A 14,987-nucleotide genomic window follows, 5' to 3' on the forward strand; every position below is an offset into this window, starting at 1 on the left:
GTACCACGTGGGCAGGGAATAGGGGCTCTGGAGGCTAACCTGGGGCAGCTCCCGGCATGCCCTCTGGGGGCCTGATGACCCCCAGAACACAGATGTGGGTGGGGGGCATCGGGTGTGTCCTGTTCCCCCAGGTCCACTCCCTAGCTTTACCCTGACCCTATGGGCCACAGTGCTGCCTCCCAGGCTGTGTCTGGCAACAGGGAGCCCAGCAGGGTATGGGAGGCAGGAGATGGGGTCGGGCACACAGTCTCAGCTCTCAGGACGGCTGCTGCCCTGGGCTGAAGGGGGGACTCCTCCTTACTCTCAGAACCCCGTCCCTGTCCCTGTTGGGTCAGGGAACTTCACTGCCCAGCCCTGCAAAACATCTGTTAATTAAAGTCTTCTCATACTACCCAGTGGGGGCACTGCCTGTTCCCTGTGGACAGGCTGTGCCTGGGCTACATAGGGGGGCAGGGAGCCACAGCCAGGTGCTGAGCAGGAGAGAGCATGGCCGGTCCCCACTGTCCTGCAATCAGTTTCCTCCCACTGGAGAACCAGCAACGCAGCCCTTGGCAGGAGGACCTGTGTGCTTCTCCCTCCCCAGGGCACACCTGCCCCTCCCCACACCAGGGGGCTGCGGGCTGGGCGATGGACGCTGGTGTAAGTGCAAATGTGGGGGAAGAGATGGGCTGGTCGAGGGCCAGAGCCCCTTCCTGCCCCTTTATGGGGACTCCCCCAGTGCCGGACAGTGCCCCTGCACCCAACGCATAAAAGTCAGGGCCATCTGTGGCTACGCAGCCTGAGGAGGGGGGACAGGGCAGGCCTGGAGAGAGTGAGAGCCCTAGGGGAGGAAGGGGCAGGGAGGGGGACCTGTGGGTACACCCCCAACCTAGCCAGAGCCCCTGCCATTCAATGTCCTCTTGGTCATTCAACACACACCTTTCAGGACCCCAGATGGCACCGGCCAGCCTGGATGGGACAGTGTGCTTGGCCGCAGGGAGGGGATGTGGAAGTGTCCAGGATGGGGGTCACCCCCAGGCCCAGCTGTCTCCCAGGCCCCCTGTCCTTGACATCCGAGCTATGCAGATGCCCAGAAGGGACCAGCGCAGACCCAGTCCTCACGTCCGTCTCCCTGACACATCCCGAAAGCACACCACAGCTCTCTGGGGCCCCCAGGTTCTGTGGGAAGTCCTTCGTGGTGCCACCTGCTCTCTGCTCAACCTCTTGCTTCGGGACACCCAGGAGGGCTGGGCCCTTCCTGGCCCTACCCAGGGCACCCCGATCTGGATCCTGCTGCTAGGGACGGGCCTGGGAGGAGCTGCTGCCCGCCAGAGCCCTGGGGCCAGCCTCGGTTTCCCTGAGTGTGGGGAGGCCTCTCATCCCCTGCCCCGCCCTGCCAGGCAAACAGACCCCTCCTGCATCTGCCCTCCTGTCCTGGAGGTGGCCTCGCCCTGCCCCTGCAGGCCGGATTTCCTGAGCGAGGTCACTCTGGGAGCTACTGGAGCCCGGCGGCCAATAAAACTCATCGAGGCGGAGAGAGAGCCCATAAAGCAGGTCACCCCCCTCCAAAGCCCGTTTGCTCTGTGCTGCCCTGCCCCCACTCAGGGCCTGGGGACGCAGGGCTTCCAACAGTGTGGTAGCCCCAGCCCGTGTCGGTTGTGGGAGGGCCGTGTCCCTGGCCTCCTGAGCCCGCCCCCACCTCCCACCAGGTTTTCAGGGGGTGTCTGGGTCCTCCTGTGTCCTGCTCAGGGCCTAACCCTCACCCAAGGCTTCAGGGACTGTCCACTCTGGCCGAGCCTAGTTCCCAGCAACCACCCCGAGCCAGGGTCCCCAGGCTGCCTGGGATCTCCAGGGACATCCTATGCACACACACTCATGCACGCTCACAGACACACGCTCACACCCGCCCCCTGCACCGCAGGATCCCGCCGGGGCGCTGCCAGCGTGGTCGCCCAGGTGTGGGTGCGCGCCCAGGGGTGCACGGGCGTTCCGGGCTGGCGTGGCCCCGAGGAGGCAGCTCCCAATATCAAATCAGTTGGGAGACATTGATTTGGGCAGAGATCTCTGAGCCATCTGCACTCACTCCCCAAAGTCACTCCGAGCCAACGTACTTGGCCTCAGTTTCTCCCAGGGTGCCCTGCCTCCCTGGAATGCTGAACCGTGGTGTGGGGAGGGGTGGGTCTGTTCATCAGCTAGGCTCCAAGGCCCCACCTGTGGGGGAGCCCCCCGACCCCCCCCCCAGGAACAAAGCAGTGGAGTCAGCGGGCCCCCATACGTCAGGTGCTCCGGCCCCCAGTGAGCCTCCCGCTGTCCTGGTCCGAGGGCCCTGGAAGGATCAGACGTCTCCCCCACCACGTCTTTTGAGACCACAGCCCGATGCCACCCCCCAGGCTGGCCCGCGGGGGACACCTGCTCTTCTTCAGACCCCACTTGCTGGCGCCACTGCTGTCCTCGCCACAGCGTCCCGGCTCCCACATCCAGCAGGCGGTTGCCTGCCCCCTCCCAGCCTCCTCTGGTCCACGAGCTCTGAGCCGCACCAGCTTCGATCGGCCCCAGGGACAATATTTGCTTTGGGAAGGAGTCAAACCTTTATTCTCTAATTTATTCGGGAGATCAGGTTGTCAAACACAAGCGCCCTCGTTACGCTATCATGTTTCCAGGTCTTGGCCTCTGTCCAGGGTCGGTGCGGCCCAGGCCACAGGGACGGAGCCTTTCCCCTGGCCGGCTCACACCCGCTCCCTGTCTCTTCCTGTGGGCTGGAGGTCTTGCCCCGGGCAGACCCAGGGAGCCTGGGAGGGGTGGCACCAGGCACGGCTATCCAGACAGGGTTGGGAGCATGTGGACTCAGTGAGCCCCACGTTCTGGTCCTTCTCCAGCCTTGGCCAAGGCCCAAGGCACATGGGATCCCAGAAAGTCCTCAGCTGGCATCTTCTCTGGGACCCCATCGTGGGCTGGGGGTGGTAGGCGGGTGGCGCTCCCCGGGGGTGGATGGGGCTGCTCTCATCTGGGCACCACAGAATTCCTCGGGGCCTGGCATTGGCTGGCATTTACAGGCACCCACACAGAGATCCTTCCCAGCGGCTGCTGCTTGCGATGGGGGCCGCTCCCCCCACCGCTGTCTCGCTAGTTCTCCTCGTCTGCTCCTGTCCCCCACACTCTCCAGGCCAGAGCCCCTGACAGAGGAGGAGAGGTGGCTGTGGGTGACCACCCTCTCCCCGGGATGGCCTCTCCGATGCCCTAGGACCCAGAAGCCTGGGGGGCCCGACTCTCCACCCTCGATTCAGCCACTTTGCTAGCCCTCCCCCAACCCCCTCCCACCGTGGAACCGATGGTGACTGTGGCCAACCAGTGGTGGGGGGTGGACAGTGGGGGTTCTCCATGGCAACAGAGCTCTGCAGCCCCAGATGTCCCACCTGGGGTCCCAGCCCCCCTTTGCCGCCCTGCCAGCCGTGCCGGCTTTGCCCCCTTGATCTGCCACCCCCAGAGTCAGCGGTCACAGGTCCTGGGGAGCCCAGTGCATCCATGTGTCTTTAATTTCAGACTCACACTCGGTGTGGCCAGCCGGTGCAGGGCTATGTGAGGAGACACAGGGGACCAGAGGGCGGAGGCAAGTGGTCCCCAGCTCACATGGGGGGTCATGCCCCGACCTGGCAGGGCAGCACCGGCTGGGGACAGAGAGGTCAAGATGCCGCAAGCACGGCCCAGGTCACCCGGCCTCTCCCGCCCACTCCCTTGCATTCCCGAACCCCACTGCTGGACCCACCACGGCCTTGGCCCTGGCGGAGCATCAGGCCATCGCAGGGGGTGGCTCAAATACTGGGGGAAGGCTCTGCCCGGCAGGGAATCCAGAAGCCGCTGGGCTCCCCCCGCCCCCTGCCCCCACCTGCAGCCCTCACAGCCGGCTGGTCTGCATGAGCCCGTTGGCCTCAGAGCTGCACACGGGCGGTGTGGCCTCCTGCAGCCGGCCACTTTTGTCGGGCTGAGGCTCTGTGGCATCGGCATCCTCGGCACCGGAGCCCTTGCGGAGGCACAGAACCTTCCGGAAGCTCTGGCGGAAGTTGTCGGAGAGGAAGCCATAGAGCACAGGGTTGGCGCAGCTGTTGGCGTAGGATAGGACGACCACGAAGAAGTAGGCGCCCGCGGCGACGGGCTCCTCGGGCAGGACGAAGGCCAGGTTGACGATGTTGACCACAAAAAAGGGCAGCCAGCAGCCCACGAACACCAGCACCACCACCACCACCATGCGGGTCACCTTGCGCTCTGAGCGCCGCCGCGGGGCGCCCACACGCACGCCCGATGCCTTCACCTTGACCACGATGAGCAGGTAGCACAGGCAGATGACCAGCAGGGGCCCAAAGAATCCCAGCACCGACGTGTAGATGATGAACACGGCGCCCCACAGGCCCACAGGCTCTGGCCAGCTGAGGTTACAGGTGTCCCAGCCCTCCTGGATGTCCGCGAACACCACCAGCGGCAGGGACATGAGCAGCGAGAAGGCCCAGACTGCGGCGCTGGCCAGCTTGGCCACCCGGGGGCGGCGCCAGCGGGCAGAGCGGATGGGGTGCACAACGGCCAGGTAGCGGTCCACGCTCATGACGGTCAGGCAGAAGATGCTGGTGAACTGGTTGATGCCATCCAGCGTCATGACCAGCCGGCACAGGACGGGGCCGAAGGGCCAGTAGGACACGGCATTCTGCGTGGCCAGGAAGGGCAGCCCCAGCATGAGCAGCACATCAGCCACAGCCAGGTTCAGGATGTAGATGTTGGTGACCGTCTTCATCTTGGCGTGGCGCAGCACCACATAGATGACCAGGGTGTTCCCGCCCAGCCCCGCCGCGCACACCAGCAGGTACAACACGGGCACCACCACTGCGCGGGCCCCCGGTGACGGCGACGGCCCCGCCAGTGTCCCGTTCTCACCAGCTGCGCTGGTGACCACTGGGGAGGGGCTCCAGGTGACCGGCGTGGGGGCCGGGAACAGAGGCTCCATGGCGGCCACCGCGGGCCGGCAGAGTGAGCGTAAGCACGGCGCGTCCTCTCTGCGGAGAAAAGGAGGGCGGCAGAGCTGTTACGGCCCAGGGTGCTTCCTCCCCGGGGCCCCGCCTGCTTGGGAGGCAGGGGATCACCCTGCGGCGAGTAAACATTGTTACTCGTGTCCAACTCAGCCACCGGGAGTCACATTAAGCAAATTGTTTGGAAAACCAACCCGGGGAGGAAGGAGCAGAGAGCTGGCGCTGTGTCATCTGCTGCTCCCCTGAAGGCGTCCTGACAGCCCCGCCTGCCCCAGGACAGCCCGCTGGGCAGCCTCCTCCTCCCTCATCCCCTCAGGGCTCAGGGGGCTCACGGCCCCCATCTCGCCAGCAAGGATGGTGGATGGCACAAGACAGGTGGAGGACAGAGCGGTGATGGGAAGACTGGGACCACGGCCGGGCACACAGCCCCCATGCCCAGGCAATGCCGGCTGGAGGCACAGTTACACCTGCTGGGCCCCGCTCTCCCGGGTGACCTCCCAGAACCCTTGGGAGGGTGTCAGGTCTTCCGCACGGCCGAGGAGCCAGACCTCGGGCCACAGAGCCTCTGGCAGCGTCCACCAGGCTCTCAGGAGAACTGTCCCCTTGAGAGCCCCCGCAGAGCCCACAGACCAGCCCGAGGAGTCGGTTCCCCCAGAGCTGCCCCTGCAGCAGCCTGTCTCAGGCTGAGGAGACAATGCAGGAAACCGCTCCGGGGGGCCGTCATCAGAGAGGCGAGAGACAGACTCCAGGCGATCACCTCCACAGCCACAGACAGAGGCCCAGGCAGAGGGCGCGGAGTGGGAACGGGCAGACGAGGTCCTCCACATGTGCCGTAAGGCAGCGAACACAGAGAACGCACAGAGAACCCCAGCCCGTGCCTCTGACTGGGAGGAAATGCTCCTGTGTGAGTGGGCACCAGCCACTGGGACGCGGTGTACATGGGGTTTTGCAGAGAAAGAGCAGAAAACTGAAATTCCTCTGTTCAAGGTCACGGGCACATGTGTCCTTACAGGTTTTGTACTTTCCTGTATGTTTGAGGAGGTTCATGAAAGTGACGGTGCTCGGGAGAGGAAAAGCATCTCCACCGACAGGAGGGAGAGGGGAGAGGGTGTAGGCACCCACCACCCCAGTGGGCCATGTCACCCAGGAGGCGGGGGCCAGCCGGGAACCCCAGCAGCCCCGGGGGCCCCAGCCAGGGCTACTCAGGCCCAGAGGCGCCCCAGACCCCTGCCTGGCTGGTCTCCAGATCCACAAGACAAGCTGGGGAGCCCAGAATAAAGCCCAGTGACCATGTCAGAAAGAATCCCTCAGCTCCCGCTGGGCAGACACTCACACCTCCAAGTTCACTCGGCTAACCGCTGCTAGGACGTGTGCCCCAGAAAGTCAGTGGTGGGGAGATGGGTCAGTGGCTTCATTTCTGATGGAATAAAAGTACTGGGTTTAAGATATATTTAAATAAGTATGTGTAGGATCCTCAGTAAGGCAAGGATAAAAATATTATGATACAAATTTGGCTCCTGTCTGAGAAGTAAAATGAACAAGTGTGTATTTTTGAAAGTTACAACTCTTGGGTGTGAAAAATCATCTGGACTTAAAAAAAAAAATCACAAAAGTCAGAATCTGCTCCGGTCTGGATATAGCTGAAGAGAGAATCGGGGAATGGGAGCGGGGCTGAGGGGACCCCCTGGGAGCGCGGCAGGCTGACGAGCGGGTATGGGCAGCGGCAGGCGCCAGGGATCCTGGAGAGCACAAAGCAGCCCCAGGGACGAACACAGATCAAATAGCCTCAGGGTCCACCTACACAACATCAAGGGTGCAGAGAAAATCCTAGAGAATGGCAGCCGTGAAACGGGACAGAAACCCAGGCAGAACTTGGAGCAGGACCAGAAAAACCAGTGGTTTCTGGACGCCAAGCACTGGGGAGAGATGTGGTCACGCTGGGGTCCCCATCCAGAGGGGGCTCACCAGCAGGGGAAAGAGATGCTGCCCATGTCAGGCTGAGTTTGCCGCTCCTGGTGCTGAGCGTCCCCCGCGTGACGTGGTGACCAGAGGAGAGGGGAGGGGCCGTAACTCAAACAGGGCAAGGTGCGATCTCTGGGGACGGCTGCATTTCCAGACAAAGCCAGGGCTCCCTCAAGTGGAAGGGGCGTTCCTGGGTTCGGGGGGCCCACCTTTCCCTGGGTGCCCCACAGGGAGGGTGGCCGGCGGCAGGCTTGCTCCCACAGGTGGCGATCAACCTGCTAATCTCTGTGCCCCAGGACCCTGCTCACATTTGGGAAAAAAAATACTCAAGAAGAGGCTTTCAGCTCATTCCATGTGGGTCCCAGGGTGCTGGGTGGGGGAGAAGCAGCAGCCCCCATAGGTGTTCGGTTCACCCGTGGAGGGAAGGGTGGCTGCTAGCTCAGATGCGTCCCTGGCGCGGGGCCCGCGTCCCTGGCACATGGCAGCTGAACATGAGTTTGACCCTAAAAAGGCTGCTCAGGGCTCTTCTGAGACCCGCTCCTAGGCGTGCTGCCAACCCCCCAAACCCCCCAAGCCCTCAGACTGCACAGCGGTAAAGAACAAAATTAGGCCGCTCTGGGCGCGCCGGCCTCTGGGAACATAATTCTACAGGAGCCATTATTCAGAAGCGGCAATCTTGTTAGTCACAGAAATTACACTCGTGGAAAATTGTCCCTGGGGCCCTTCCTCCCGCAGCAGGGGACTTAGTGGGGGGAGGGGATGTGGAATCAGCCATGGGCCAGCCCTGGGGCACTCCGGCCCAGAGGTCCCCACCAACACAACCCAGGGAGAAGAACCCCCGCCCGCCCGCCCCGCACCCCGGCCTACTGCTCTGAGCCCCGGTGGGTGAAGTTTTACGGGTCATGTGAAATAAAGCCCGGGTGTGCAAGCTGCCGTGGGCAGTGCCAGCCACAGTGGGTGCCAAGTGATGGCCCCCACCCACCTGCCCCAAAGAGCCCAGCATCTCCCCAGCATCAGAAAAGGGGCCTGCCCTGGGCTCCAAGGAGAATGGTGCTGGAGGCTTCCCAGGGGTTTGGGGATGGGGATGGGGCCCAGCCTCTTCCAGACCGGCCCCACAGGAGGTGGCAGGCCCGCACTGTCCACTCAGAGGCAGCAACAGCTGGAGTGGCTCAGTGCCCCTGGGGTCCGCATCTCACCTGGAGCTCCCCCCACCTGTGCAGGACAGGGGCAAACCCTGGGCATGGTCCAACGCCCCCACATCCAGGCCTGCCTCCCCCATGGGGGGGCCTGGCTCAGGCCTGCCCCCAGTGGCAACCACCCATCCCTCCCCGACACACGCCCTAAGGGCCTTAAGGCAGATCTGGTCAGAGTGGTGTCCCTTCCCCTGGGGAGCCTGGCTTGGATGGGGAGGTGGGCGTGGGCTGGCTTGGCGCAGCAAACAGGAGGCTGGCCAGCACAGCCCCCTCCTCATTCCCAGGGAGGAGCCCAGGCCCTGCAAGGTGTTTCCAAGGCCCTGTTCCATCTCCAGCACACTTTCTGGGAAATCTGGGTCATTTTACCAGGAACCCATAGAGGGTCATTGCCGTTGATGCCATCAATCGCCACCGCACTCAAGGCTCCCCGTCCTCCCCTGCTCTCTGCAGACCCGCCTCACTCTCTGGCCTGCTGGGGCTCCCACCCCTCGCCCTTCCTCAGGACCCCTGGTCAGCTTGCAGGCCTGGGACAGTGTTCCACGCAGGTGGGCGGCGAGGGCCCGGCCTGGACCCCGGGTGAGGAGACAGCACAGGGGCGAACTTTCAGGGCGTGTGCTTCCTTCTGGGGAAGGACTACGAGAGCTCCAGAGCACTGATGCTGAGCCCTGGAGACCGCTCCCAGGACCCCCAGAAGCTGGGCCTTCTCTTCCGCCGCCGTCCCACAGCTCGCCGCCCACCTCCCCCGGTACGCCCCGGCGGACCCCACCTCAACTGGCCCGTGCCCCGGCCCCCCGCGCACGCGCCCTCGGACTCGCTTCCCCGTGCGCCCCGCGCTTCGCTCTCCCTCGGCTTCCGCTTCCCACTCTACTACACCCCCAAGCCACAGTCTCGGAAGGAATGAACCCACCCCAGGCGCGCCGCCCACCCTCCGCCAGCCTCGGGGAGAGCCCAGCAGCGGCGCCCACCGCGAGGAGGTCGGGCCGGCAGAGACGCGGCAGGCAGAGCGGCGGTCCCAGTCTCTCTGCTGCTTCGGCCCTGACCCGGGCGCACCCGGTGCAGCAAAGGAGACAGCAGCCGGGGAGCGGGAGGGGACGGAGCGACCCAGACTGGGGAGCAGACGGAAGGGCAGGGAGGCCCCCCGGCAGTGGCAGGTGAGCCCCAGGGGAAAGCAGGGAAAGAGCCGGCGGGGACAGGGGGCCTTAGCGCAGGGTAGTTAAGACCCCCAGGGGGTAACCGGGAGCTGCAAGGCCAAGGCCACAGCAGAGGGCAGGGGCGCCCGGCACTCACCCGGCGGCGGGAGCCAAGTGCCCGCGCTGCGCTCACTCCGGGTTGCGAGCTCACCGCTCAAGGCGCGGGCTGGTAGGCGGGGCTAGCGCGGCGGGAGGGGGCGCGGGGGGCCGCAGGGCGGGGCCGACACTAGACACCCCGAGCCTCTCGGATCTGTTCCCGGTCCTTCCCGAAGCCAGCGCACGTTCATCCCACAGCGTTTGCCCCACCCGCTCCTAGGAGAACGGCGCCCCCCAGCTCCTCCTCTTCTGTCCGCCCTGGCCATCGTCCTGAGCTGGGAGGGTCCCGCCCCGAGCAAGGCCAGAGGGGCACCCCCGGAGCGCCCTCTTGAAAGTCTGAGGATGGGGAGGTGGTCCTCCCTTGGGAAAAGCGCTGGAGGCCTATGCCAGACCGGTGGAATGAACGGAGCCAGGGATGGGGGGTCAGGGCGGTGGAGGGGCACGGTGGAGGAGCACCGGATGGCCCCAGCTGGCTGCATGGTTTGGGGATTTCCCGGATGCTGTCTTCACTCTGTAGGGTCTCCCCCTGGCAGGGATCACAGTCACCTGATCAATACACAGTTGCAGGGTCTCACACCTGGGGTCTTAGACTAGGGGGTGGGGGCAGCAGGCCTGAGAATCTGCCTTTCGGACAAGTTTCCAGGTGCTGCCGGTGTGGCTGCGGGTCAAGGTGGCCTCACTTTGAGCTGCTGATTGGAACCGGTGTTCTGAGCACCTGTGCTCTGCTAAGCAGGAGGGCTGGGTGGGTGTCTGGACGTTCCCCACACCAGGAAGCAGCCCCCAGCACCCTGACCCTGATGGCATCTTGGTGGAGCCTGGCCACTGACTGAAAGAAGAGGGGGCCCCTAGATGGTAGAAACCCCAAGACACCAGACCCTTCCCTGTAGATGCAGAAGAGCCACACGCTGTGTGTCGGGCAGGGGGCCTGGCAGCACACTGACTCTGCATCTAGAAGTACCTCTCTTCTCTGTGCTTTTCTGAGATGTCACATCTTGTGGAAGGAGCATGACTTATGTGTTTCATCGAGGAAAAACATTTACGGAACCAAGGAGTCCAGCCTGGAGGCGAGGGCCTGTTTTCTTGCAGGCTCCACAGGAGGAGGCTGGGCTGCTCCCTGAAGCACACAGACCCCCTCCCCAGCCAGCCAGCCTTGCCCCTGGGTGGTCTCAGCAGGGTGCTGCCACGGGCTGCAGTGGGAAAGGAAGGACAGCGCCCGGAGAGGTGGCCCGCCCACCTTCCTGCCCACCCCCCTGTTGCCCCATCTCCTGGTGTGATCCCCAGGAGGAGCAGGTGAGGGGACATCTGGGTACACTCTGCAGAGGTCAGGACAGCACTGGAGTGAAGGGTGAGGATTAGTGGGAGCCATGGCAACGGGCAGTGGCCCCATGGCCTCCCCAGGGACAGTCCTAGCCCGTTTGAATGGGGACCACTATCCTGGCTGTGAGCCCCGCCATGGTCCCGATTCCCCCCTGTGCGGGGTCTGAGGCTGAAGCCATGGGACACAGCCTGCCTCCCCTCCCCCTCACAGCCACGAGAGCCTGCCCGGGCCTCTGGCTGAGCCTCCCTCTGATTATTCACCAGGCACGGAGGCTGACTCTGGTTCACCTAGAGACACCCCGGAGGCCCCTGTGTGTGTCCCCAGGAGAGTCCCCGGGCTGGGGCGGGCCCTGGGGAGGCAGACAGGAGGCCTTCTCTCTCCTCTGGCCAGGGGGGCCTTCTCTCCCCTCCTTGGAGACAGAATCTTTGTCCTAGCCCTATCCCAGCTCAGCACACACCAGTTAATTAACATGTCTACGCAAAAGCCCCTTCCTCCAGGAAGCCCCCCCACCCTGGCTGCCGCACCATGGTTCTTTGTCGCCCTGCCACCCGCTGCTCCCACACCACATTCTTTCGGTGATGTCCATCCTGGTTGCAGAGGCTGTCAGTGTTGGTGAGTGAGTGTGTGTGCCCCTCCACCCCGGGCTCCCAGGAAGCACTGGGCCTTCTGCGGGGGCCGTGGTTGGCTGCCATTCCTGGCCACGGTCTCGGGCTTCAGGGGACACCAGGGGATGGGGCACTTTGAATGCAGCTTCCCAGGCTACCCCAGGTTTCCGAAGGGGAGGCTTCAGCCCGTGGGCACCTATGGGGCACCACACTGTGCCCGCACCATCCAGGCCTGGGTGTGGAATGGGGAGCAGAGACCCAGCCCCTGGTAAAGGGTCCACAGCCTGGCTTGGCTCCGGGAGAGAGGAGGAGGAAGCCTTGGGTGGAGCATCCCGCAGAGACGTGCAGTCAGTGCACCCCCCAGGGCATTTCTGGGACCCTACCGGGCCCCACCCCCAACAAGACAGCTCTTCCCTCCCAGGGGGCTGCACTGCCCAGGGGAGGCCTCAGATGGCCCCCAGCACCCTGGGGGGCTCAGCAGGGGCTCCAGACCCACTCTGCTGTCGCCTCCCCGGGACACTGCAGGCAGTCAAGGTGGAGGCCTGTGGCCAGACCCCCGCCCCCTGACAGAGGGCACATGCCAGGGCCTGTGAGAGAAGGGGGTCAGATGCCGGTGGGCCCAGCTGCCCACACGTGGAACCCTCTCCATCCTGTGGCCTGGATGTGAGAGGCAGAGCTTGCCGCTACCTCCTTTGAAAGTGGGGAAACGGAGGTGGCAAGGGGCATGGCTGGGTGCAGAGCAGAGGTGGACTGGGGTCCAAGTCCCCGGACACAACCAGGCGCTTGCTCAGGTCCGTCCGCTGTCCCTCCTGTGGAGGGCCTCTGCAGCTGGGAGGAGGGGATGGACTGAGTCTGTCCCACCCTGTGTGTCGCAGCTGCAGCCCCCCGGGACCCTCCCTGTCCTAGAGGCTGGGTCCCTGAGAGGCCAGGTCTGGCCTCAGCTCTGGCAGGGCCTGGATCATCCCAGTAGAAGCCTCTCGGGATGACTCAGCAGCCCCACTCTTGCCAGAGACTCCCCATAAGGCGGGACTGGTTTCCCCACCTCCCCACCGGCTGTGCTGGCTTGGCGTTCAGGCCACCGTGTCCCTGGCTGTGGGCTCAGTCTGGGGCGGGGGGGGTGGGGTTGATGTGGCCGTTTCCAGGGCTGCCCTGCCTGGGTGCCGGACACCGGGTCCTGGGGCAGGGCCATGCCTGGCCCTGGGTACAGGTGTCAGGTCTGACTCAGTGGCAGGGTATGACGGTCACGAGAGGGAAGAGGAAGGTGGTGAGCTTCCGAAATTAGCCACGGTGTGGAGGAAGGCGTAAAACGCCCTGTTTGCCGATGGCGCGCGGGTCCAGCAGGAACTAGACAAGCACGGGCCCTGTGGCCAGAGCTGCCCAGGAGTTGGGGTGTCAAGGACAAAGAGGCAAACACGGCTCTCCTGGGCACATGGACAGTGAACTCCAGGAACCGGAACAGCGGGGCAGAGAGCGTCAGCCTTGCCCGAAGGCAAAGACCAGAGCTTTCCTTGCTGACTGACTGAGGGGGTACAGGGAGATGGGGGGGGTGACCTGACCTTGGAAGCCAAGTGACAAGGACGGGGAGAGACAACACGTCCCCACTGGGGAAGAGGGCAAGAGGCAGCCGGCTCCGGAACATTCCATGTGGCAGGGGAGAACGGTGGCTATCCCTCCCCACACAGGCTGCTTTAAAGGCGCGCTGGGTCTTCCGGCCCCGAGGGGGTCTGGACCGGTGTCCACCTCCACCACCTGGAACTCCCCGGGGGTCAGTGACAGGAAACACCCGAAGGAGATGGGCACAGGGCAAGCTTCAGGCCCAGGGAGCAGCTGGCCGGCCGGGCTCCTCCAGGGGTCTAGGATTAGCCTGTTGGTGACAAGAGACTGAATGATGTCTGACCAGCCACATGTGATAGGAGAATCCTGACCCATAGTGTGCCCACACCAGCCCAGACCACAGCCTCTGTGCAGAACGGTGCGGTCAGTCACCTCGGCGACCTTAAGCTGTCCCTCTTCTGCCAACCCCATGTGTTCTCAAATCCATCACGTGGGAGGCCTCCCCCTGGGCAGCTACCTCCACCTTCACCAGACGCCCCTGCTGGCGGCCGCCCTCCCACCAAGATGCTCCCCACAGCCTGGTGCACCTGGGCGTCTATGCGGGACGGACATGGTGACGGTGGCTGGCTCCTGTCGGGGCTGGCGTCTCGGTTCCCACGTGGGTCTGGAGCTGGTCAGGCTTTGGCAGCAGGTGTGCTCTCGTAGGGCTGGCCCTGAGCTTGCGGGATCCCCGCCATCTGTGGCTGCGGGAGTCAGAGCTGTGCCGGTGCCTGGGGATGGCTGGGGGCGCAGGTACCCCTGGGATCAGAGGTGGAGTGCTGGGGGTGTTGGGAGTGGAATGCTGGAGCAGAGGCAGGTGACCGGGCCCATGGGGGGACCTGGCTCTGTTGTCCCTCAGGAACCCACGCCGCGCAAATCTTCATCTGCTTCCCAACGTGGTCTTTGAACGGCGTTTTCTAAGTGAGCTCTGACAGCACAGTGGGGCTGCGGGGCTGACCTGGGGTGTTCCCCTTGCCCTGCGTGCATGTGGCTCCCGGGGCTGCTGGCACACAGGGCCACTGACGGGGGTTTAACACAAGCAGAGACACGTGCTCTCGCCGTCTGGAGGCCAGAAGTCCGAAATCAGCCATCCGCAGGCCTGTGCTCCCTCCAAGGCTCGCGGGCAGACTCTGGGCCTCGCCTCTCCCCGAGTCTGGTGTTGGGGCATCCTTGGCGTCCCTCGGCTTGTGGCCCCACCGCTGCCAGCTCTGTCAACGCCTGCATGTGGCCTCCCCGTGTCCGTGTCCCTCTGCGCCCTCCTCTTCTGAAGCCGCCAGTCCTCGGACGCAGGCCCCGCTAAACCTGGCATGATTTCACCTGAAGACCCTTAGTCATGTCTGCACAGGTGCTATTCCCAGATAAGTCACATTCTGAGGTTCCAGGTGGCTATAACTGTGGGGTATGTCCCCCAGTCCACCCGGTGAGTGCAGGACGGGTGTGGCGGAGTGAGCAGTCAGGGCAGTGAGCAGTGGCGCTGTCTGTGGGACGTGGGCAGCAGGTGGCAGTGCTCCGAGGCCCACGAGGGGCCGGGACCCACCAGCACCCCCTTCCTCCTCAGGTGACTTCGTGCAAGCCAGCCGCAGTGATGTGTGTCGCCGACAAGAAAGAGACCCAGTGCTCGCGCCCTCGGGGCCGCCGGGGGTTCCTCCCCTCACAGGCTGGTGCAGGCGTGTGCGAGCTGCAGGTGGGCTCGGTGACGTCACTGAGCAGGGCCGGCACCTGCACCTGCTTTCACAGGGAGGGACGTGGATGGCACGGTCCATGCTAATAATTCAAGCCTTCCGTGTGTCCTTACTTAGAGCAACAGTAAGTAAGTAAGCGAAGACACCAGGACGGGACAGCAGCTTGGCCAGAACCCAGTGAGGCGTGGGCCCTGGGTCTGCGGCGGCCGGGCCAGGCGGCATCTGGAGAGGGGCCACTGGCCCCTGCTCTGTCTCTGTCTCCACCCTGTGCCCCCAGACGCTTCTGGAAGCCGGCGGCAGGCAGCCAGGACAGGAGCAGCTCAGACGGGAGGAGGCGTAAGTTCCGGATCTGAGTCA

The 14,987-nt window shown here is 64.3% G+C and overlaps 1 protein-coding gene across 1 annotated transcript; it reads right to left on the reverse strand.

The window, feature by feature from the left end:
• Positions 1 to 3,489: 3,489 nt before the first annotated feature.
• SSTR5 (somatostatin receptor 5) lies at positions 3,490 to 9,597 on the reverse strand. The gene is made up of 2 exons (XM_004750824.2): positions 9,434 to 9,597; positions 3,490 to 5,018 (listed from the first exon to the last, which is right to left on the reverse strand). The coding sequence occupies exon 2, from the start codon at positions 4,967 to 4,969 to the stop codon at positions 3,872 to 3,874; it is 1,098 nt and encodes a 365-aa protein (XP_004750881.1). The 5' UTR covers positions 4,970 to 5,018; positions 9,434 to 9,597; the 3' UTR covers positions 3,490 to 3,871.
• Positions 9,598 to 14,987: the final 5,390 nt, after the last annotated feature.

The sequence above is a fragment of the Mustela putorius genome, unplaced genomic scaffold (assembly GCF_011764305.1).
Source record: "Mustela putorius furo isolate JIRA1106 unplaced genomic scaffold, ASM1176430v1.1 tig00004007_pilon_pilon_pilon, whole genome shotgun sequence".
NCBI classification, from domain to species: Eukaryota; Metazoa; Chordata; class Mammalia; order Carnivora; family Mustelidae; genus Mustela; species Mustela putorius.

What these genes read in the sequence shown, in the direction of transcription:
- SSTR5 (XM_004750824.2), bottom strand. Translation starts at nt 4,969, where the DNA reads ATGGAGCCTCTGTTCCCGGCCCCCACGCCGGTCACCTGGAGCCCCTCC.